Here is a 23726-nt window from a genome sequence, read left to right as displayed (position 1 = left end):
ACATATCCGTTTTCTTCAAATAAGAGAAAACCTAGTTCCTTAGTTCAGTCTTTCATTTTCAACCCCCTTAAAATACTCTTGGAGGTAAACAATTTAAAAGGCATTGGTATATAGGAAAGGACTTAAGCTCATTTACAGTTCTCTCCAAGTACAAGATCTTGAGTTCATATCAGAGAATGGTTTGGGTTAGAAGGCACTTTAAAAATCATCCAGTTCTAACTCCCTTGCCATGAGCAGGGGCACCTTCCACTAGGCCAGGTTGCCCAAAGCCACATCCAGCCTGGGCTTAAACACTTCCAGGGATGGGGCAGTCACAGCTTTTCTGGCAACTGTGCCAGGGCCTCACTGCCCTCACGGTCAAAAATTTATTCTCAATATCTAATCTAACCCTGCCCTCTGAAGCCATAACCCTCCCTTTGAAGCCATTCCCCCTTGTCCTGTCACTCCAGGCCCTTGGCCAAAGTCCATCTTTAGCTCTCTTGGAACCCCTTTAGGTACTGAAAGGTGCTCTAAGGTCTCCCTGGAGCCTTCTCTGCTCCGGGCTGAACAATCCCAACTCTCAACCTATTGCCATAGCAGAGGTGCTCCACCTCTCTGAGCATCTTCATGGCTTCCTCTGGACTTGTTCCAACAGGTCCATGTTCTCCTTATGTTGGGGGCCCCAGAGCTGTTTGTAGTGCTTCAGGTGGGGTCTCACAAGAATTCAGAGGAAAAATCTCCTTCCCTTGACGTCACCCTTTATTTGATGCAGCCCAGGGCACAGTTGGCTTTCTGGGCTGCAAGAGAACATTTCCAGGTCATGTCAAGCTTCTCATCTACCAACAGCCCCATGTGCCTCTCAGAGCTGCTCTCAACCCATCCTCCACCCAACCTGTGTTTGTGCTTGGGGCTGCCCTGACCCAGGTTGTTGCACTTGGCCCTGTTGAACTTCATGTGTTTTTCACAGGCCAGCCTCTCAACCTTGTCAGGGTCCTTCTGGATGGCATCCTTTCCATGATGAATATTTACACACTAGATAATGTTAAAAATAAATATAGAAATCTGGTTTAGAAATGTAAGATTTGGTTTGCTTAGAGGCCTTTTATGTGTTTTAGTTGCCCTGGTGACTTTAAGAATATACAATATAACTGAGAGCCCTTGTAGCCCTTCATTTTTATTTTTTCTCCACGTTATTTCAGATGAATGTTCACTTAACAATGGTGGATGTAGCCATCAATGTTCTGTGGTTCCTGGAGGAAGAATTGTGTGCTCCTGCCCTGCAGGATTCAGTCTTGGTATAGACAACAAAACTTGTGAGGTTATGGATTACTGTACCAAGCACCTGAAGTGCAGCCAAGTGTGTGAACAGCATAAAAACACTGTCAAGTGCTCATGTTATGAAGGCTGGAAGCTCAGTAAGGATGGAGAAAATTGTGTTAGTACTGGTAAGTTGAAATTCAGTGTGTTTTCAATATTCAGGATGTTAATAGTTGATGTGGATATTTACTGAGACGTTATTTCATTTTTCTGTATGAAAATATAGCCTTGGATTATCCACATGTGGGGCTGATGGCAGTCTAAGGACTCCTTAAAGCTGTCCCTATTCTTGATGGACAAAGGGGTATTGAAATACTAGGTTGTTGCTTGTAAGATTTTCTGAGGATGTTAATAACAAATAATTCCTAAATTGTTGGAAGTTTGATACCTTTTTCATGTATATTTAGTATGCGTGGGAGATAAATATGTGTTTGTGTATATATATATATATATATATATGGAATATGGAGAATTTACTATATATTTTTAAGAAACAGATCCCTCTGTGACATCATGATATTGACCAGTATTAGCTGAGGGTTCTGAAGGTTAATTTGGAATGTGCAGTTATGTGCTGCCTGTTAGCATTCATGATTTCAGTAATTTTTCTCCCCTAAGATATTCTAGTACTTGTTTTTTGACATCAGTTAGACACTTTTCAGCTCAGTAATCGAGATGAAAACCAACATGAGTCAAAAGAGAGGAGGGGGGGAGTGCATTCCCCTGGTTGTTCACTACTGATGGGTATTGAAGCAGGATTTAGAAACTCTGTTAGGGGTGTCTTTTTCCAAGTGTAGTGCTGTGTGTAAAATACGAACAGGTATGTGCAATATAAACTGTCATCACATCTTTACCTGCCCTGTAGGGAGTTAAAACAGTATTGATTTTGCTGTCTAGATTTTCAAAATTTCAGTTGGGGTTCTTTTTGATATTTTTATTCTGTATTATTTTCTTCTTTGATAGTGTCGTATCAATTCAGAATAGAAATAACTCCCAGACTGTCTATTGCTTATTTGGATATTTCAGAATTCAGTTGATATCATGATTAAGAAATTCTTATTCCACATACCCTTCATTTCCTCAGGTGATTGACGTGAAAAACTTCAGAGTCAGCAAGTTAGAAATAAAAGCCTAATTTCCTTATTGCAGGTCATCTGAAATTATTTAGTAATTAGCAACCAATGTAATGGTTTGTATTTTAGGAAAGGCAAATTCTGATCTTTCTACTTTGACAACATTTTAGATAATTTACACAACATTTTAAAACTGTTACAGTAGTAACAAAGCAAACAACTTAGGGCCAAAATATTTATTGGGTGTAATAAAAATAATGTTTCTCTTTTCAAAACAATGAATAGTTAAAATTTAGTTTTATATCATCGATATTCTCTTGAGGAGCTTTTAGCAAACGCTCATGAATTGCACGTCTTACCTTTGAGCTTTATTTTTAATTTGTTAAGAATGTGGTTTACATTCATCAGGCTGGAATAGCTGTTATAATTTCTAGAATGATCTCCAAGTTCAGTGTTTGTAACTCTAAAATAGTTGCTACCATGGTATGGGATCGGGTTTGCATGTTCAGACTTTACTGAGCTGTGCTGATAGTAGACCCTCAAATCAGGCTTCACTGGTATATTAATGTGGTTCTGTGTATCGGAAATTTGTTTTATTCATGTCAAAGTTGTTATTTTATGACAGTATCTTAGTCTTATTCTCACTTTTTTTTTTTTTGATCAGGCTGATTTGGTTTTTTATGGATATTTCCAGTAATTCAAAAAAGTCCATTCTTACTGGATTACAGACGTGAAAGGGATAAAAGCATTTCAGGGAGAGTTAGTAACTCACTTGAGGAAAACTTCAAACAAACTTTAAATTAAAGCAGGTAGAAATGACCAGTATTTGGAAACTAAGAGGAAAAAAAAACCCCAAGGTGAAATGAGCTCATTTGTGCTAAAGTAAGGCTACAAGTTTCTCAGTTTTCCTTAAGCCCGTGAGATGCTTCTGCTTAAAGTTTACTGATATTGGTGAGAATCTGAAGTTACAGATAGATTTTTCCAGATTTTCTCAAAGAGTTTAATACTAAATATATGATCTGAGAGCTGAGATGTCAGCTGATATAAAGAAAAATTATACCTTTCTTTACAAACTGGAAAGACTTGTGCTAATGGCATCAAAGCTGCAACAAAATTATTCCATACTGAATATGGCATATGCTTTTATAGTCACTGATAATATAAATTTCAGTTTATTTAATTCAAGAGGCGCAAGAAATACTCTGAAGGAAAGATCCTCTGATACTTCAATTTTTTACTGTGCGAATGACATTTTAGTAAAGTGAGAACAATTTTGGTCCCATTTGTGAATCTGTGAGCCTCACAATGCCCATACCATTTATGTCTCTAGGCAAGAAATCTCGAATGAACTTAAAATAGCAAAAAAACTTTTATATAGTACTATTATAAGTAAAGTTCATCATGATCTTGCAAAGATAAGCGGTCCCCCAAATGCCAAACTACTATTTCAATAGTTCCAGTTGGTATGAAGTAATTCTTAGAATAGCCATAGTGATTTAAAATGCCTTGAACCAGGAGTAGGTGTATTATATTAGAGCACTGTTTTCCAGGAGAAAAAAATTACTCAGAGGAAAATTATTACATTGCCCTTGGCTACTTTCTTTTTTTTCTCTCTAAAATAACCCTTTCCTTATATACAGGCAAACATCATAGTAGTCCACAGCAATAACATGTAAAGCCAGTGTGCAGCACATTTTCAGAATATTGTAAAAACATTTTTTGTGAGTCTGTCACAAATTTAATGGGAATATGAACGCTGAAAATGCAGTAATGTATGTGATTTGAACTTTTTTTTCCTGATTGCATACCAGAATCAAATACTGTATTTGTAAGAGGAATCTAATGAATTGCCAGAGAAATATAATGAGTTATAGGATAATAAGTATATAGGAACTAAAATGCTTAAAATTGAGCAGTTCTTTTCTATGGAAGTTCCTCTTTCAGACTTTTTCTTAGTTTCCCATTTTCTCCTATTTCTGCTTAGGTTGTCTTTGTTTCTTGAGCGTTTTAAATGTTGTTTTCTTCTCCTTCAGGGTTTCTTTACTTTTCATCTCATTTCTGTCTAGTTTGCTGTTCTGGCATTGTTACATTACTGACTTCCCAAAGCCTAATTGTTTTGCTTATATTTAAATTTGTATTGATATAAGAGTGTGTTGCAGAGCTCCATTATTCAGATAGAAAGTCAGTACAAATTACATGTGTTCATACTCTTGTCCCTAGTTCCTCTTGGAATACATTTCAAAATAAGTTGTGCTGTTATATTGTACTTGCTCTTTTAGTTGATAATAAGCATACAGAAAAAAAACACTGTTCTTGAAAGATACTTAAATTTCGTGTTTACTTTCAACCTTTTAGAATTGGGTTTTCTAAGCTTTGGGGAAACTCTGTTATATCACTGTATATACAGATATATTTGTATGATATATCTCTGTTTTGTCTGTTTTAGCAGGTTTGAAATTCAAATTTCTTGTAGTTTCCAGATTGCTTTCAATACTAAAATGGAGGGAGGGTGAGAGAGAGAGTAGTCCAATCCTCTCTGAGCAATATCCAACTTTTAATGAAGTGGTTTTTGCAGAATCCTTATGAAATGTTTTCCTTTGAGGTGATTGCCATAAAATCATAGTGTAGATCGCTTGCTGTGCTGCCACTGTTACAATAAGCTTCAGTGAAACAGTTATCTTCAGTTAGAATTTTTCTCAAGACAGAATTTTAAATTTAAACCATTGGAAAAAGCAAAACATTATTCTTTATATACAGTCTTTTTTGATTGTACTGTATAGGCAGTTCTATCAGAATTTTTTCTTACAGCTGTAAATGTAGTTTATGCTTTATGTTTTTATCATATATTTTATACACTTATATGTATGGTAATAAAAACTTTGGTGCAGTTATGAAATAAGAAGGTACAGAAATGTATGGTTTTTCTCTAATAAATTGTTACCAGTTGATTTTCATTAAAGTTTTAAAGAATGTAATCAATAACCATTACATTGATTTGAGATTTTGCAAAAAAGCTCTTAGTCAACTTGTAGAATAAAAAGTATTTGCTTTCAATTTCTAGAAGAGGAATCAAATGGGAAAATAACATCAGATTTTGGTTTTAGAGAGTGATGGCAGTATAACTTCAAATAACATTGATTTGATTGAGCCCGAAAATTCTAATTCACTAAAATACAGCTCATTTTATAGAACCATTGAATGATAAGGTTGGAAGGAAGATCAAAGGCTAATTTTAATACTGCTCTTGTTTATCTGCTTTCCAAGACCTTCAAGACACCCTCAGTGGTAAACTCCAAGTTTCCCTGGGGTGAAATGTTTCAGTGCCTCACTCTCCTAAGATTTTTGTTTTTCTAGTCTTTCTGTGTCTTCCTGGTCCAGTTTAAGCCTTTAATCCTTGACCTACTTGTTATTTATACAGAAAACAGGATTTTTCCCATTTTCAATTCATAGGCTTTTTATGTCTTTGGAGAATTTTATGTGCTTCCTGTCATCATGTTATTCTGTTTTTTTGGTTTTGTTTTTTTTTTTTTTTTTTTAGAATAAGGAGTTCCAGATTGTTCATTTTTTCCTTACAGGCTGTGCTTTCTAGACCTCTTACAACACTTACTCTTTTCTCCTTGCACTTATGTAGTTGATTGACATTCTTTTTTTTTTAAGAGATATGTTCAGGAGAGGGTACAGTATCTTGGCTGTTGTCAACAAAGCTTTGGTGAAGGGAGTGGAAGGGTTATGTCATATTTATTTCAAGGGTCAAGATCCCATTGAACTTTAATCCTTTTCATCAGTGTTCTTGATAATTTTCACTATAGGTTATTTATCTTAAGCTATACTTCCTCTGCTTTGAATGAAAAAAAACCATCCAACATAGCACATGTTTATTAGGTTTCTTTTTTTTTTTTTTCCATTGTGGTGTCAATTAATGAGAAATATAAAAGAAACCACTGTTCATGATCATGATGTGTGATCTTATGCATGGGAATTGCAAAAAAATCTGCATAATAGCTGTGAATTGATGAGAAATTGGGAAGTGCCACTAAAGTATTTCTCAAGTTCAAATAACTGGTACTTGTGAAATAGCTGCTAATGTCAGTGATTCTGCTCTTTATTAAATTATTTAACTACTGCAGAGCTTTGAAAATGACTTTGCAGGAAGTCATTCATTGCTTTCACAAACAGGAGGATCATTTGGAAAGTTCAAGCCAGATTTGAACAAGTAATGCAAGAGCAGAAACAGCTCTGCTGAGGTACCTGATTAGCTTAAAACATCATGATTTATTCTGTGTGCAATGGGTATCAAGAGAAGAACATAATGAAGTTGATGTTTTCAAAAAGTAGTATTAACACATGTCTCTTCTTGAAAGTAGAGAGTAAAATTTGTGCGACTTTTTCTTTGAATATTTTAGAAGAACAATACAATACTGCCTATTGCCATAAACAGCCAATAATATTTTATATAAATGGGGGTTTAATTGTATGGGAAACAAGATCCACAGTATAATTTGTATTTTACCCCAGGAGAAAGAACTGGGGGGAAAGAAACCCAATTGCTTCCCCACAGGAAAGAGTTGCTGTGAAATCTTTAGTAAAGTGGATATGCCAAGTTGATTCAACAATTTACAGAATCCAATTTTTGTCTTCCTTTTTTGTTTTATTAACGTAGCTACTTGTTTGCAAAACCTTTCCTAATTTAAAATATGTAAGAACTATAATAAAAAAAAAAATCAATTTCATAGTATGGTTGACCTATGCAGAGTGTGTTTACAGATATTTATATGCAGTTTGATGCAATTTGATTTAAACTCATTGGCACAAATCTTGTAACACTAATTGAATAAAAAAGGAGAACTGTAATGGTAACTGGATTTGTGATGAAGTGTATCAATAAGCATGTACAAATGTTAATTTTCTGGCTTGTTAGTTTGGGGTGAGGGGTTTTTTAAGCACTTCAGTTGAAAACCAGGGTACATATTATATTGAAAAGGTACATTATCTATATTTTAGTAAAATGTTTCAACTGACTGGTATTTGAAACAATATATAATTTAATAGATTAATATTTTCTGAAACTTTGGAGAAATCAGCTTTTGATTATAGCTCAAATTATAGGCTACAAAACACAGTTCAATAGCTGAGTTTGATATTTCCAAATTTAATGTTTAATATCTATCATTGGGATCAAAGGTAGTGTTCAAAGGGAGAAGTGAAAAGTTTGTGGGACTGAAAAAGTATTTGAAAGACTCCTTATCAGAAGATGAATTGTTTTAATCATCTTTTCCTCCTGATTAAGTGTTCTGCCGTTCACCCTCTACTTGTCATTTATACCAATATGTAACAATATCTTCTTTATTATCCTTTTGAAATGTATAATGTTCTGCTTCCAGATCCATTTGAAGCTTTCATAATTTTTTCCATTCGACATGAGATCAGAAAAATTGATCTTCACAAGCGTGACTACAGCCTCTTAGTTCCTGGGCTAAGAAATACAATAGCCCTTGACTTCCATTTCAGTCAGAGTTTACTGTACTGGACAGATGTGGTAGAGGACAAAATTTACAGAGGCAAGCTCTCTGACACTGGAGGTATGGATTTAATTTTTATTTTCTTAACAGTAAGAACAACTGCAGTTACAGAATGTTGAACCTGTTCAGTCATAACTGAGCTGCCATTCACAGAAACAGAATTTATGATGCTATTCTGCCTTTGAAAAGGTGTTTATCTAGATTGTACTTGATGTCGAGCTAGACAAGACTTCTATTATCAAAGCTTCTTTTTGCAAGAGGCTATAGGGGGAAGAAAATGGCAAATGCAAAAGGCTGATATCTCTTTCTGGTCCAATGAGTGCAATATTGATTTCTTTCATTTTTTTTTTAATCTTATTAACAAAGTATAAGAATTTGTCAGATGTCTGATAAAATGCCTCCTCTCACTAGGTGACAGATCCTACTTCAAAATTTTATAGCATCCAGAAAGACTTGTTCTTTGCCCTGGTGACTTAATGATGGCCTGTAACTCAATATAATCTCATAACATATACGAAAGGGTTTCTACAAAATGTTCTTTGTTGCAGTGTATGTTCCAGTGCTTTCATTCCTGCATGAGCTAAGAGGCATAAGAATATCTGACTTGCTTCTATCAAAGTTCACTTATGCATTCACACATATGTTCTCTGAAATGCTTGATTTTAGTTTCCTGGGGGTTTTTTCTGCTCATTAGTAGGCTGTATTTGTGGGTATTTTGTATCCACAGATCCAGATGAGGAAAGAAGTGTCCTACACTGTTAAGTACGTAAAAACACCAAAAGAGTTGCTACTTTCCAGTCATGGTTTTGGTGCTTGTATGACACCAATAAAAGGCTGTTGTCACACTGTGTTTTAATCCCACTATACCAGAAACCAAGTGACTTCTGTGGCATAACAATTAAAAAAAAAGTTAATTTAATCCTTCAGTCTTGCAGCTGTCAAGAACTGACTTGCACCTGCAAGAGCACTGTGCCTTCCTGGAAGTCCTGAGGACTAAGGGAGTGGTTCTCTTGTTGCAATTTGTGTGAAACACTTTGTGATTCTCTGGAAGACGTATTTGGTAGAGAAGAGCTGTTAGTTGACAGCAACAGTGTGAATTGTGCATGTGAATTCAAAGGAATAAAGTAAGGCTACTTATTGTGGAGCTTCTCAAAATATGTATTCCAAACAGAGTTCTCCCTGCCATTTCTGACTTTGTCACAATCCCAGTTTTCTCTTTTTCTGACTGAGAAACAAGGGAAGTAGAGCTGCATGAGTCCGGTACCTCTCCTGTGTTACTCTGCATGTAGTCTCTGACCTTTATGGAAAGTTTCAGGGCTTTACTGACTACAACATCAGAGACCTAAAATTTTTTATTACTGTGGAATGAATATTATTTGTGTGACTTCCAAAACTGAACTTATTTTCAGCATCCTGTTGCATTTGTAAAGAAAAAATGTCACGTGGAACAAAATGTTACCATCCATCAGATACAGATTAATCAAGAATTCACTCCAAGAACATATGATAGACTTGTATGTCCATGTTCACTATATTATATATTCAGATTCTGTATTAGTTCTTTAAGACTCTTTTTTGTTTTCTCTTTTTTTTTCTTCCCCCCCCCTTTTTTTTTTTTTTTAAGGTGTTAGTGCCATTGAGGTTGTGGTACAACATGGCCTGGCCACACCTGAAGGTCTCACTGTAGATTGGATTGCAGGAAACATATACTGGATAGACAGCAATTTGGACCAGATTGAAGTAGCAAAACTAGATGGCACTCTGAGAACAACATTAATAGCTGGAGCTATGGAACATCCAAGGGCTATTGCTTTGGATCCCAGATATGGGTAATTATAAAAACATTGCTTTTTCTTGTTGCAAAGTATTTCAAAGTTAGAGGTTTAAATGTGAGATTGATTTCCTTTTGTGCTGTGAGTTATAGTTTCTAACTTATCTTTAGTAGTTCCTGAAAGTATATTTTGACTGATAAACAATCCATTATTGGTGGGTCTTGTCCCAGTTAAAATAGGGTTAAAAAAAACATACATCAGGAGATACAGATATCTGTTTGTTGGCAAATTACTTCCTTGCCACATGGTTGTTTCATTTATTTTTTTTTTTATGTGAATGATAGTAACTGGAGCCTTTGGTCTAACCTTCCTGTGTGGTTAATGGACAGATTTAAGTGTTGTCCAGGTGATTCATCTCACTTAGAGTCTGATTTTTTTTGGCATGGCTATAAAAATGTAGTTTAGATGTTACTGGAAGACTAACAGTTGAGTGAGGTAAATCCCACCTTTTGTATTTGGTTCTCCATCTTTAGAGATAATTTTTGACAGCTTCTGTCAGTATTTTTTCTACCTGTTTATTAGGAATATCCTAAAAACCAGAATATTAGGTGATAGTCAATAGCTACATCCTCTTCTTATAATTATTATTCTTTCAGAGAAGAAAAAGAAATAAACAACTAAACAACAAAAGCAACAAATCACCAAGCACAAATTAAATGTGGCAAAAAATAATACAAATTGTGAGTTTGCAGTCATGATATTTAATTTTGGGAATATTTAATTTTAGGATTTGCTGGGGTCTGTCATGTCTTCACTGAATATTTCTTTCAGAATCAGAGCTGTGAACATAAAAATAGATAAAGGTCCCATATTCTGACACCTGAGGTCTCTCTGGGACCTAAATTGTGAATTAGGATGTACGTGCTTTAAATGAGTAAGGATATTGCCCTCTCAACTGAGGTGGTAGAAAGCTTATTTACAGAGTGCATTGCTTATCTATACAGGTCTTTAAAAAGAGCCATCTTGTTGGCAGAAAAATTGGCAGAGAAGTTGTTCAAATTAAGTGGTTGGAAGGCAAAAAAAAAAATAAAATCACCACTCTTGCTGAAACTGAAGGCTTAATCTGCCTCTTGAAAAACTGGAAGCAATTGATGCTACATTATGTTAAAAGTAAGGAAAGAATAAAATCTTTGAACACAGATAGGAATAGCTCCGCAATCTTTTCACAAATAAATGTGAATAAACAAACACTGATGATTCAAAGCAAAGGGTTGTGTTAGGACTGCACAAATCCTGTGTCCCAGCAAAGGTGTGACTCCATAGCTCCATTCCAACCTGCGGTGAGGCCGAGCATGTATTCTCAGTCTGCACATGCACAGATCTATTTAAAATAAACTTTTACACATAAACATGTGTGTCCACATGGGTCTACACAGGCAGAAACTCAGCACTGAGACAAGCAGAATCATGTGGTCTTATCCTGTTTAACCTCTCTGTTAAGGCTGAAGGTCTTTTAGTGGGAAATATGAAAACTTGTCACAAGTTTGGTTACAGTCTCACTCTCTGCCATTAGCTCTTTACAGCTAATGAGAAATTTTCCTGTCAAAGGTATTATTTTCCTTTGACAAGTAAAAAAGTTTGTGTGGTGTTTAAAAGTCAATAAGCTAAGAACAGTTAGAGTGTATTTTGGGCCTTTTGGTGACACTGCTTCTCATCTTTAACAAGATACTACTTTGGTAATACAGGTGAAAGCTCTCCTTATTGGAAAAACACTGGAGATAGCACATAACTGAGGGAGCCAACCATACAACACAGTTTTTCAGTTTTCTTGGGACTGATCTGTATACAATGTTTTGATTACATACCAAAATCTAGGGGTCTTCATTGGAACACTCTTAATAATGGATAAAAAAATCTCCGGTTTAGCCTGTTCCTTCGTCCTTTCTACCTCAAATCACCTTTCTTCCCATTCTCCCCTCCCCATCCTTCTCATTTGTGAATTGCTTTCAGAGGCTTTCATTATAATTTCAGTTAATGGACTGGGTTTCTAATTATAGAGGGAAGAAAGACAAGCTGTTACTTGTATAAATGGAAATGAAAAAGAGAATTAAACTCCTAGCTTTTAAAAAACTTTCTTAATTTCATGATTGCTCTAAAACTAATGATGAAATATTACCCTTTTACTTCAAGGAATTTATATAGTTACCCAAATTGATCTATGTTTTTTCCTTTAGGGTAAAGCATGTAAACATTTGAACCTTTTTTCCAACAATTGTCTTATTAAACCATTTCAGATTATTCTCGGTGCTTTAATATTTTCTTCTATCTCTTTTCTTTTCCCCTTCGTCTTACAAGGATTCTGTTTTGGACAGACTGGGATGCAAATTTTCCTCGCATTGAATCTGCTTCCATGAGCGGAGCAGAAAGAAAAATCATATATAAAGATATGGATACTGGAGCCTGGCCTAATGGCCTTACTGTAGATCACTTTGAAAAAAGAATAGTGTGGACAGATGCCAGGTAAAGTGATAACAGCTTTCTTATTATCCGTTTATAAACTCTTATTCTTGCATGAAGAAATGTGAAATGCATTGTAAGTGGAATGTAGTTATTTACATCATGGAGATAAATCAGGGGCAGGGGTGAAGCTTCTGCCCTGACAGCTCTGGTATCATCCATGACTCCTGGCTCCCTGTTCCCAGAGAACGGTTCCCACATGTCCTCCCTGACACTTATCCATGGAAGGCCCAAGATAGTTAACTATTTTTTTTCCTGTAAGTTCATCTGAAACAGATTTTCCTATTGTATTTTTCACAGCAGAGAGGTAAATGTAAACATTATACAAGCAAACCAGTGTTTCGTATCTCCAGTTAAATTATTAATATGAACTAAAGAATCTCTGAAATTAATTGTTGCACTGTGAACATCCTTTGGTCTTACCAGTATGTAAGAGTTAAGTTTTTATATATTTTGCCCAATTTCATCATGGTTGTGTGATGTTTATTTTATTTTTATGTAATCTTAAATTTGGGGGTATCTTGTAGGTCGGATGCCATTTATTCTGCACTGTATGATGGAACTGGCATGATAGAGATCATACGGGGTCACGAATATCTTTCTCACCCTTTTGCTGTTTCTTTGTATGGGAGTGAAGTTTATTGGACAGATTGGAGAACCAATACACTGGCAAAAGCCAATAAGTGGACTGGCCAGAATGTCAGTGTAATACAAAAAACAAGTGCTCAACCATTTGATCTTCAGATCTACCATCCAAGTCGTCAACCACAAGGTGACTCTTTATGACATAATTAATTATTGCTCCTATGAGAGGGGGAATAAATATTCTTTTTATATATAAATATCTGTATTGTTTGTAGAATAATTTATTATTGTTCCTATAAGGGGGGAAAATAGATGTTTTTTATGTATAATTATCTGTATGTGAATTTGCCTTGTATTCAGCACTAGATGAAGGCAGGTGCATGCAACACATGTGGCAGAAGGTTGTATGGAGTTCATATATATATATATATATGTACCCTGAGAAATACCAATGCTGAAAAAAGAATTGAATATATATTTTTATTGTGAGATATAACAAAAAGAGTCACTATTTTGTCCATAAATGTAGGAAATAAAAAATACCACTGAAGGATGACCACCAATCAGTTATAGAATTTCCCAGGTTCACTGGATAAATTTCAACTCTTCTGTCAAAAATTTGATGTTAATAGAAAATACTTTAAAATTCATCTCATATACACCTTTTTTTTTTTTAATATTGAGAAATGATATTTTGTTTTTCTTCTCACCCAGGGTTTGTAGCGCTCAGTAAGCCACTTAGACTTTTATGTTAGTAGGTTCTGAGCACTCTTGATTTGAAAGCATTAAATCCTGACAATTTTGTATGGCTTTGTGAATGTCTTAAAATCTAGTTCTGCATGAGTTATACATAGAAAACTATGGATAAAGCTCTAATGTAAATGAGTACCAGCAAGTAAAATTCTCCCTGCACACTAGTAGTCAAAAGATATGAAGGATGTTCTCTAATAGCACATGTGGAAAAAAGGAGAGCAATGATACAACTCATTTGCTAGTTCGTAAAGCCTTGTGGTAACTGTGATAAAGACTCACAGTGACCTCCTCATCTACCTCACAGCAGGTGACATAGAATGTCAGGATGCATTTTTCTGATGGCTTTATTTTAAAATAATAATGAATGTATATTAAAGAAGAGTGTTACTGGTTTACAGTGGATGCCAAGTTCCTTGGACTTTATTACTTTTTGAAATAAGCCTCTTATTTCTCTAATTTTTAAGAGTTTACTTTTTAGGGCAGTATACTGCTCTAACAAAGCTGTCTGACTTCTAGACAGAAGAAGATGTTTACCCAGAATGTGAAAATAACGGGTGGCGTAAATATGCACCTCTGCACACCCCTTTCAAATAATGTGTCTTTTGGGCTTGTTTTTTCAGGTTTGAGGGGGTTTTGTGATTTTGTTTGGTTTGGTGTTTTGGGGTCTTAGTTGGTTGGTTGGTTTTTGTGGGTTTTTTTGTTTGTTTTTTGGGGTTTTTTTAGCGGGGAGGGGATTTAGGTTTTTTCTTTGTAATTAGTCACTTCCCGAGTTTTGGGATTTGAGGATCTCTGTTCCATATTTGGTGTTTTCAGAGTAACAGTGGAGTTCCCATTAGCCTTTTCTTGCTGTCAGAAAAAGAACAACTATTTTCTGTTTGGACTGGGGCCAGGCAGCGTCTTTGGAGAGAGTCTATAGCCTAGGGAGACATCAGTCAGTATTCCACAGTCACAGATATCTTGGCCTCAAGGCAAGTAAAAGCTGTAGAAGAGTTTTCAGCTGTTATTTTCCAGTTCAAATATCAAGTTGTGTAATTGCAGCTTTTTTATTTATTTTTTTTTTATGATGTAGAAAACACTGGATTCTGATTTTATGATTGACCTTTTGGGTTTGCTCTAAATTGTTCTCTTTCAGTGGAAGAAATTTGTTTTTTCCTGAATCTCCAGTACCTCGCTTTATTGGAGCTAGAGAAAAGCGGTGATACTATGCTGTAACTTATTTTTCTTTTGAATTTGTAGCTATTTTTCAATAAATGAACAAGATATCATGTAGGTTAGAATCTCAAAATAAAATTAACAGTAGATTTACATTCCAAACCGTCAGTATAAATATGGTACTGAAGGATGAACATTTTTTAGTTTAATCTCCACAGATCTACATCTGGGTCACCTATGTAGGTGAAAGTTTATTAGCTTTCAATATATATCATGCAAGTTATTTTGATTGAAATAAAGTAGAGCAGAGCTAAATAAATTCCTGTAGCCTCAAGCAACAGTCAATCTAGGACAGATGCTAATTTAAGGTAGTGAAGTTGCAGTGAGATATTTGTATGGATGATGAGTTCATCTGTCAGGAAAACACAGGGGATTATGGAAGCCTTCTTACCTAATGCAGAATGTTCTCAGGAATATGAGCTTGAGAGCCACTCATCTTCACAGAACCGAAGCTGTGTGTCAGGAATGCTGTTAACGAAGCAAACACAGGGTTTCTAAGAAGAACATTTTCTTTCAACTTGCTCCATTATATTAGAAATCCACTTGCTGCCAAGAACAAGGTCTTCTATTTTAGTCACAAGAAGTTGTACCAGGAGATGTACTAAGGATAGTGATAAGAGGGGTAAATATAATGCATTGGAAGGATCATAACTTGAAAACAGAAAGCTGTGAATTTCTCACACATTCCCCCCCCCTTTTTTTTTTTTCTCCATTTCTCAAGGGTATTACTTTGGAATAAAGGGAAAAACAAAAAACCAAACATGGATGTGGAATTAGTTTCCTTTCTGCAAATGAAATTTTTATTTAAAAATCATAACAAACAGTATAACAACTGTTGAATATAAAGTATATTGGTACCACTGGACTCTTCTGTAATTAAAAAATGAAAAACATTGAACTCCATAGTGCTCCTTTGTTACAATATTCTGTTGAGGCCCAGATTGCCAGCTGTTTGAAATAACTTTTTACAGAAATGTAGCTTAAGATGGGTAGCTTTAAAAAAAAAATATTAGTTTAAGATTTTATCTCAGCCTTGTGTACATCCTTTTTTATGTCAAAACCTGAACAAAGTACTATATATATTATAAATCATGCAAAATACATACAATTTTTCTGAGCTTTAAACTGGGTTCCTTAGTGCCTTGTGAAAGTTCCATTTTTGTTTTTGGAGTTATAAATGCAACCTCTCCTCCCATTGTCTTAACTCAGCATCCTGTCTTTGACAGTGGCTGATCAGGGCCTAAAGGCAGGTGTGGACCTGGGGAAAGACAGCAACCATTCTCCTCTCATACAGGCTTCCACTAGCCTGTAACTCAGTGATTTTTCAACCTAAAACGATCTTTTTGTTCTTTAAAGACTTTGACTTATTCTTCTTGTATGAATTCTTCTAGTTGACATATTGTCTGCAACTTTTGGGGCAGGTGGTTCAAGTGTGTAACTGTTCACTATGTGATGGAGGAGCTCATCTTGCTTGTTTTGACCCCAATAGTTGATAACAAGAGCTTCAGAATTACCATAAAGTTATCATCCTCAATATTATGGCATATCATGAAGAATTGTGCTAACTTTGCCCTAATAGTGTTCTTGTTTATTTAGCTTCATGGTGATACTTAGATTTTTTATTAGGTAGTATGTTAACTAATTCTTGAAGTGAATGATTACAAACTGGAATAGAAATAGTGATTGGAGGAAATATTTATTTATGAACCCGCATTATCTGATCTGTCCTAACCTGTGAATTCCCAAGATCAGTGCTAAAATAATCAGATGTAATCAGGTGGTATAAAGATTTTAACTTGGCTGACTGCAGCAGGAGGATGTTTGGCCTTATGAAAAGCAATGCTAAAATTATTGAAAGTGAGCAGAGGATTAGATCTATAGCTGGTTTTAAATATGAGTGGGAATTGATTGTCAGCAATTTAAAAGGACCCTTTTGATGTAACTGTAGTGGATATATTTGAAGGTGTGGGCAGAATTTAATCATGTTGTGCACCATTAAAGTATAAGATCAAACTATGTCTCGCTAATCTGATGCCATGAAGGGACAGGTTCAATATGAAGTTAATGAGGAGGGTAAGTTGGTCCACAGTGAATGAGCATATTGAGAGGTTGTCAGAGTAACTGTTCATTTGTCAGCTGGTGATGGGATGTCTGAGGGGTTTTTTAAGGGTTACTGGTCAAGAAAAATAAATGTTTTGTTTAAATAAAATTGGAGAGCAGTCAAGAAGTAACATGATGACAGAGTGATGTATGCGTGTCTGTGCTCAGCACTGTAAGAGACATAGATTGACAAGCAATCAGCAGTGGAAATCAATTAAATAATGCAAAAGGCTGGCATATTGGTAAAAATACCAGTTCTGTGGGTTACTATGATCAAAAGGAATATATTGCTGGAAATTATTAGGAAAGGAATAAAGAAGTATAGACAGCAAACTGTGGTACTGTATAAATCCATATTACTCCCACATCTTGAATACTGTATACAGATGGTACAAAAACTGTTGAGAAAGCTTGACGGGCTGATCAAGAGTATGGGAAAGGTTTTGGTCTGAGGACAGGTAGGCTGATACTGCTTGAAATACAACTTATAGACAGGCTTCAGTATGATGGCAGTCTGTGAAATCATAAATGGCATGGAAAAGGTGAATAAGGAATGGTTATGTGGTTATTCACAATAGAAATAGAAGAAAATATTAGAATCAGCACAAGGAAATAAAAGCCAAATTTTTGAGAGTCAAAACAATAACATATCTATGTGCCTTCGGGAGAATTAGTTTTTATTAGAAAATAGAGAATGGGCTTAGCTGTTATTCAGTGAAAGCAGTATGAATATGAAAGGAATATGTAAATATGTGCTGCTAGAAGTAATTTTTAGGTTATGATAGTTTGCTCCCAGAGTTGCTCACTCGTGTGGAAACAAACACATCTGCTTTAGAACACTTCTTTTTCCACTAGTTTTGTATTCCATGCTATATGAAGGGAATTGTGATGGGAATTGTGATGTGAACAGACAGTACATGAACTGTACTGACTCCTCTTTGTGGGTACTTGGAGCAGACTGGAACCACAACTTCAGTGGAGAAGAACAAAATGCACTACTTGCACTGAAAGACAAGTTGTATTTATTATTTTTAGGCCCTAAATAAATCATTGTCCCGGATGTTTATATGCATATAGAGAAGTTGAGGTTCCACAGGAAACACTGTTTTGTGGTGTTGGCAAATAAATTAAAGGAAATTCTGTTTTACAAAACATCAACTAAATTTTAAATCTTGCAGTAGCAATGTTAAAAATGTCAAAAAATTGCAGGACGTTGAATCACTAGGTGGTTTTCTTAGGTCCCTTACAACTTAAATGATTCTATGATCTCCTTCACAATATTGTCAGAAGTCTGAGTTATGTTTCCTTTCTGATGTATAATTCATAGAGATAGATGACTTATATTTACTAATAGTGCATTAATAATTATTATCTGTGAAGGCTCTTTGAACCTTCTTCAGTGTTATTTCCTTAACTTCGTGTTTTTTGTCTTCCACACAAACTTGTGAACTTATTAAAAGAGATCACCCCCGATTTTCTCAAAATTGATACTATAGATACAAGAAAAGTGATATTAAATAAACATCTCTTGTATTGTAGTTTTTGAGAAAGGCAGAATCAAGTACAGTCATCCCATGAGGATGATGAGGTATTTACAGTCTATTAGCTGTCAAAGAAGATATTAAATCATTAAGCAGCAATAAATAGTTTTAGGCTTGTTGGCCCAGATGATGTTTTGTCAGAGGTTTAGGAGACCTGACAGAGAGGATATGGAATGCTGCTTTCAATAAACTTTTGGAATAGCAGGGTAAACTAAAGGCTGGGAGAGTGCTGAGTGGTCTCCTGTGCTGCCAGTGCTTAAAAGGGGCAAATGGGGTGACTTTACAAAAAACAGTGAAGCCCTGTGATTTTTATTTTTTTTTTGATAGAATCATGATGGAAAGAATTTCATTAACCTGTTTAACAAGGGTTTTGAAAGTTTCATCCTTCCTGTAGTACTGGTTAGAGAAGTAAGTAGTTAAAGGCTCCAGGAGTTGCTGAATAAATTTAAGGAAGCACTGAGGGGAAAAAAATGGTTCCATGAAGCAAACTTTGATTTTTGTCTTCAAATTTTAGTGCTTGAACTAAATTATTTTTGCAAAGAAATTCATACATCAGATTTCTCTAGTTGTCTAATTACTTGTATTTCAGGCCAGCACGGTGCTGGAGGACTATATTCTAAACTAATTGGTTTTGATAATTTTAAATTTGTCTTTATGAGTCAGTCATTCCGACTTTCCATCAATGTTAATTTTCAAAGCTTTTTTTTTAGTAAAAGGAAAAATCAACATTGCTTTCTGTTTATGCCTGAAATGTCTCTTCAGCAGTGCTCTGCAACTGTGTGTTTATAGTAATTAATAAAGATAATAAGAATGATTTCCAGGTTTTGTAAGACTAACAGGTCTTCTCCAGTCAACTTTCTTTCTCCTCTTTAAAGCAATTTTAGCACACTTCATTCAGTCAGTGAACTATAGTAAACTACTTGTGGAAAGCTACACTTAGGAAAGGTTTTTCTTTAAGAAAAGTAGAAATACTTTGCTATGTCTTTTTTTCAAGTTATCTTTGCATGTTAGATTTCCATCTAATATTCTGGCAGAGAGATCAAATTGAGAGGAAACATTGGGTTTGCCAAAGTTCATATCTAAGCTTTGACTAAGCTTTCACAAAATTAAATCATTTTTCAGGTCCCTATCATGTTAAAATTTTTTTTAATCCCATATGTCCTTGTTAGGATTGTAAAATTCTATACATTTAAATCGTATGAATAGGCTGCAAAATTAATATCTCCCTTGGAAAATTTTATCCAGTGTCTTCATGAAGTTACAATGATAAATTTTGTGGCTATATTAACAACGACAACAGCAAAAAAATTAAAATATAAAACTCTTGGACAAGAGTTGAATATTAACCAGAAAAAGTGATTAGAGCACAAGCCCAGTTTATCACTGAGGTTGGGTTTGTCTTTCAATAGAATATTTACCAATTTTTCACCAGTGTAGTTTATGCCAGTGTGACAAACCTTAATTCAAAAAGGTGTTTTTACTTTTTGTGTTTCATTATTCAATTTTAGCTTCCAATCCATGTGCTGCTAATGAGGGCAGAGGTCCATGTTCTCACATGTGTTTGATCAATCACAACAGAAGTGCTGCCTGTGCCTGTCCACACCTGATGAAACTGTCTTTAGACAAGAAAACATGTTACGGTAAGTTTTCCCCCCAAAGCCTGACAATTGTATGGATTTTTAGAATTTTGGACTGGACAAATTAATCTTAAACACAATCTCTGCAGTGCTTTTTAATGGTATGTTTCAAAGGGGCATCTACTTTTTTGAGAATCAATAACTTGCTCTCATAATTGAGGTCTGTGGTGCTTTGATATTTGTTACCGCAGCCATTTCTTTGTGCTGCTTATGTGTGTGATATGTTGGTAAAACTTATCTCTGCAAACCAGAAAGCTTTGTACTCTCATGTGCGTCATCCGAAAATTATGAGTCAGGTAAGCTGAATAACAAAAAGATGCTTAATAGCTTAAATCTCTACCTGTTCTAGAGTTGCCTTGGTTTCATTTTCAGGGATTAAAAAACAAAGAGTAAATGTTAGATGTGCAGCCTTGCAGGGGAGTTAAAAAAAAACAATTACAATAAACACTTTTAAGCTATAAAAGCCCTCAAAATGTCAAATAATTGTGTGTATTATCTGTAAAACCTTATACTAAATTACTCTTTTCAGTGTTGATTAATAATGTTTAGGAAATAAAAAAATAATATGTTGTTGTTTCAAGGATATTGCAGGGGGAAAAAAAAGTTACTTTTACTGTTCCTTCACAGGCATTTGCTCCAATAATTTAGACTTTTGAGATTAAAAAGAGAGCTTTGTTTTGCCTTTAATGTTTCATCCTTTTTCTTCAGTGAGGGTGAAAATTAGAAGAATCAATTTGCTCTTTTTGTTCCACGTGTTTGCCTTCCACTGCTTCCACACACATTCGTCGTTTGCAAAACTTCCCTGTTACACTGAATCCCTGTTCCCCTGAGATACCAAATGTTAGTGTCTGATCTGATGTGTAGGTAAAACTATTTTTTTGAGTGGACTAGGCAGGGCAAACTTTCTATAAAAAACATTTCAGCGTTTTTTTCTTACACATTCATAAGATTCATTTAGCAGAGTTGGTAACACCACGTCCAGCTTCCAGAATTATTGTATTTTTCCTGTGATTTTTGTGCTCTTTACACGTTATTTCTCAAGTGTCACTAGGCAGATTTTCTGGAGATGTTTAATCACTCATATAAACACTATTTACACATTTGTAAAGTGATCTCAAACTAATGACTTGGATTCCTGTTAGAGATGTAAAGAGGATGAGGAATAATGTTTTCCTTTTTTTCCAACAGAAAGAAAGAAATTTCTTCTCTATGCAAGACGTTCAGAAATAAGAGGGGTGGACATAGAAAACCCATATTTCAACTTCATCACAGCCTTCACTGTTCCTGACATTGATGATGTGACAGTCATAGATTTCGATGCTGTTGAGGAACGCTTATACTGGACTGATGTGAAAACACAGACCATCAAACGTGCCTTCATCAATGGGACTGGCTTAGAAACCATTATTTCAAGAGGTAAATGGCATAGCATTGAAGTAAAAATAATTAATTCTAGGTAAATGTGAGTTGTGAGCATGCTAAAATACGGGCATGCAAGTTCTCAATCGGTGTACCTTGCACTGGTATTGGATAATTGATCTAAACAATAAACCAGCAGAATTATTTTCTTTAGGATTCTAGTTCATTTTATTGATTCATAATTCAATTTTATGTAAACAAATTGGGATGTAATTTTAACATTGATTTTATACAAGATTGAAATGTGTAGTAAAAAGGGGAAGTAATATTTTCAGGAGAAGGTAGAATAGAGATAAAAAGCAGGAGAAGCATAATGTCCTGTCATAGCTTTTCACTGAAGTATTTCCTATGTCCTATGGATTTTCTATGTCCTTTGGCTACCTGTGCTGACCTAGCAAAGAAATTATCTCTGTCAGAGCTGTTTTTCCTTTCCAGTCCATGTAGATCTTTCAGCTTTGGCACCATTGGGGAAACACACAATATGGTAGCATTGTAATTTTGGTGATACTGGTGATACAGATTTTTTTTTTCTGTACAGAATGTGTTCAGAAGTGCAGAAATTTAATGAAATATAAAGTCTACACCTGATTGCTTCAACCCTATGTCAATAGCTCTGGTATTAAATTGATACAATTCACTGTCCTTGGTAGTGTTTGATTGTTCATTCTATCTGAAGGGAAATTTTACTCACTCTGGTTCCCCAGTTGTTAAATGTATGTTTGAAGGGGAAGAGGAGAAAAGAAATAACTCAATTGTGCAAGATCAGACCTTTTCTGATTTTGTGAACAAATAAATCAAATAGATTATTATCTGGGGGACTTCAGAAAGTTAATTAAAGCTCTGCCCCTTGTGTCACTTTAGAAGAAATTAGTTCTGTATTAGCACATTTTGGGAAATGATTGGACCAATATGGTAATATCCCCATTTGGCTATGCAGATTGATGAATTCATTTATTTTGTGTGGCTAACTTTTTTTTTTACCCTGCTGTCTCAGAGACAACTTTATTAACAATTAGACATGTTTTCAGTCCCAATAATGAGAACAAGGTTTACAGTGCCTTCTAGAGCTCTTTACATCAGGTATTCCAATACCAAACAGAGAGACTTGTTACTTGCATTTTAAATTGTAGTAAAATAAAAACATTGTTTATTATAGAAAATATATAGTAAAAAGTCACAAAACTCATCAAGGAACTTAATGAAACATACTATGTGTGTTTGTTTATCAGCATTCTTTCATATTCCTTTTATTATGGTAGCTTCTGTGGTGGAGTTTTTGTGGGTTTTTTTGTTCCAGATGTAACTTATTATATAAAAGTTTGCAAAATTACAATTTTGTGGCACGTCAAAATATTGTAAATACTATTTATTATGTGTAAACAATCTCATTTGCTTACAGTTATATTTTTATACTTCTTATAAGAACATAAGAAGCTTTATAAGCACATACAAGTGGGATTCTCACTGGATGGAGTCTTATGCCAATGTCACAAAGATGCCAAAGTCATACTTTAATCTTTTTAAGAGTATGAAATGCTTATTTTCTAGTTTCTCCAACCAAAAAACCCAGAAGGGCAGGGTGTCAGTTTTAAGTGGGTCAAGGACTATGTATTTGGTGTTCTCTGGAGTTGGCAAACTTCCTAATGCCCAATCACAGCTCAACCTTATGTCCATTCAACCAGTCCACAGCCACATCCATGTTAGTTTGTCAACTATAATAATTCTGTCAGTGGAAATTACCACACTAAGTTGACAAAAGATGTGTATAAACAATGAACTATAATGAAATCTTTAAATCACCCTTGGCCTGCTCCTTGCCTACAAAGATGAGAATCAGTATGAACCAACTCTGTCTCAAGGCAGAGACATTGATATCTAGAGCTTGAACAGAGACTTCATACTCAGTATTTAAGGCAGATACTAACATATATTAACATTTCTTTTAATACCTGGCTAATGAAGACCATCACATACAAAGACACTGTGAAGCAACCAAATTGATCATCTTATGTTTTGCTGCCTCAGCTGCTCAATCAAAGCCCAAAGTGGGATGAATCAGAAAGGTAAAAGTGAGAGAACTCATGGGTTGAGATAAAAGCAATTTAATAGGAAAAATAAAAGATATGAGCACAAGCAAAGCAAAATAAAGAATTCACTCGTCTTCCCATTGCCTGACAGATGTTTAACTGTAGTCAGGAAAGCAGAGGAGTAACTTGGAACCTTCAGGGACTTCAGAAATAAACCCAGAAAACTACTTCGGTGATGTAGCTACTTCTGTGCCATAGAACTGTTCTCTAGGCCA

The 23726-nt window shown here is 35.0% G+C and overlaps 1 protein-coding gene across 10 annotated transcripts in view; it reads left to right on the top strand.

The window, feature by feature from the left end:
• Nucleotides 1–23726, top strand: part of LRP1B (LDL receptor related protein 1B) — a 672101-nt gene that overhangs the window by 464996 nt on the left and 183379 nt on the right. For all 10 annotated transcript variants that reach the window (XR_004358017.1, XM_032693191.1, XM_032693192.1 and 7 more), the window contains 7 exons: nt 1179–1424; nt 7751–7948; nt 9513–9717; nt 12016–12180; nt 12705–12949; nt 19877–20008; nt 21194–21421. Coding sequence is in view for 9 of the 10 variants with exons in the window: in XM_032693191.1 (XP_032549082.1) it covers nt 1179–1424; nt 7751–7948; nt 9513–9717; nt 12016–12180; nt 12705–12949; nt 19877–20008; nt 21194–21421 (1419 nt within the window). In the remaining variant the exon portion in view is untranslated. The remainder of the gene's footprint in view (nt 1–1178; nt 1425–7750; nt 7949–9512; nt 9718–12015; nt 12181–12704; nt 12950–19876; nt 20009–21193; nt 21422–23726) is intronic.

The sequence above is a fragment of the Chiroxiphia lanceolata genome, chromosome 7 (genome assembly GCF_009829145.1).
Source record: "Chiroxiphia lanceolata isolate bChiLan1 chromosome 7, bChiLan1.pri, whole genome shotgun sequence".
Lineage (NCBI taxonomy): Eukaryota > Metazoa > Chordata > Aves > Passeriformes > Pipridae > Chiroxiphia > Chiroxiphia lanceolata.
Note: the sequence above shows the minus strand (reverse complement) of the source record. Positions and strands in the feature narration are given on the sequence as shown.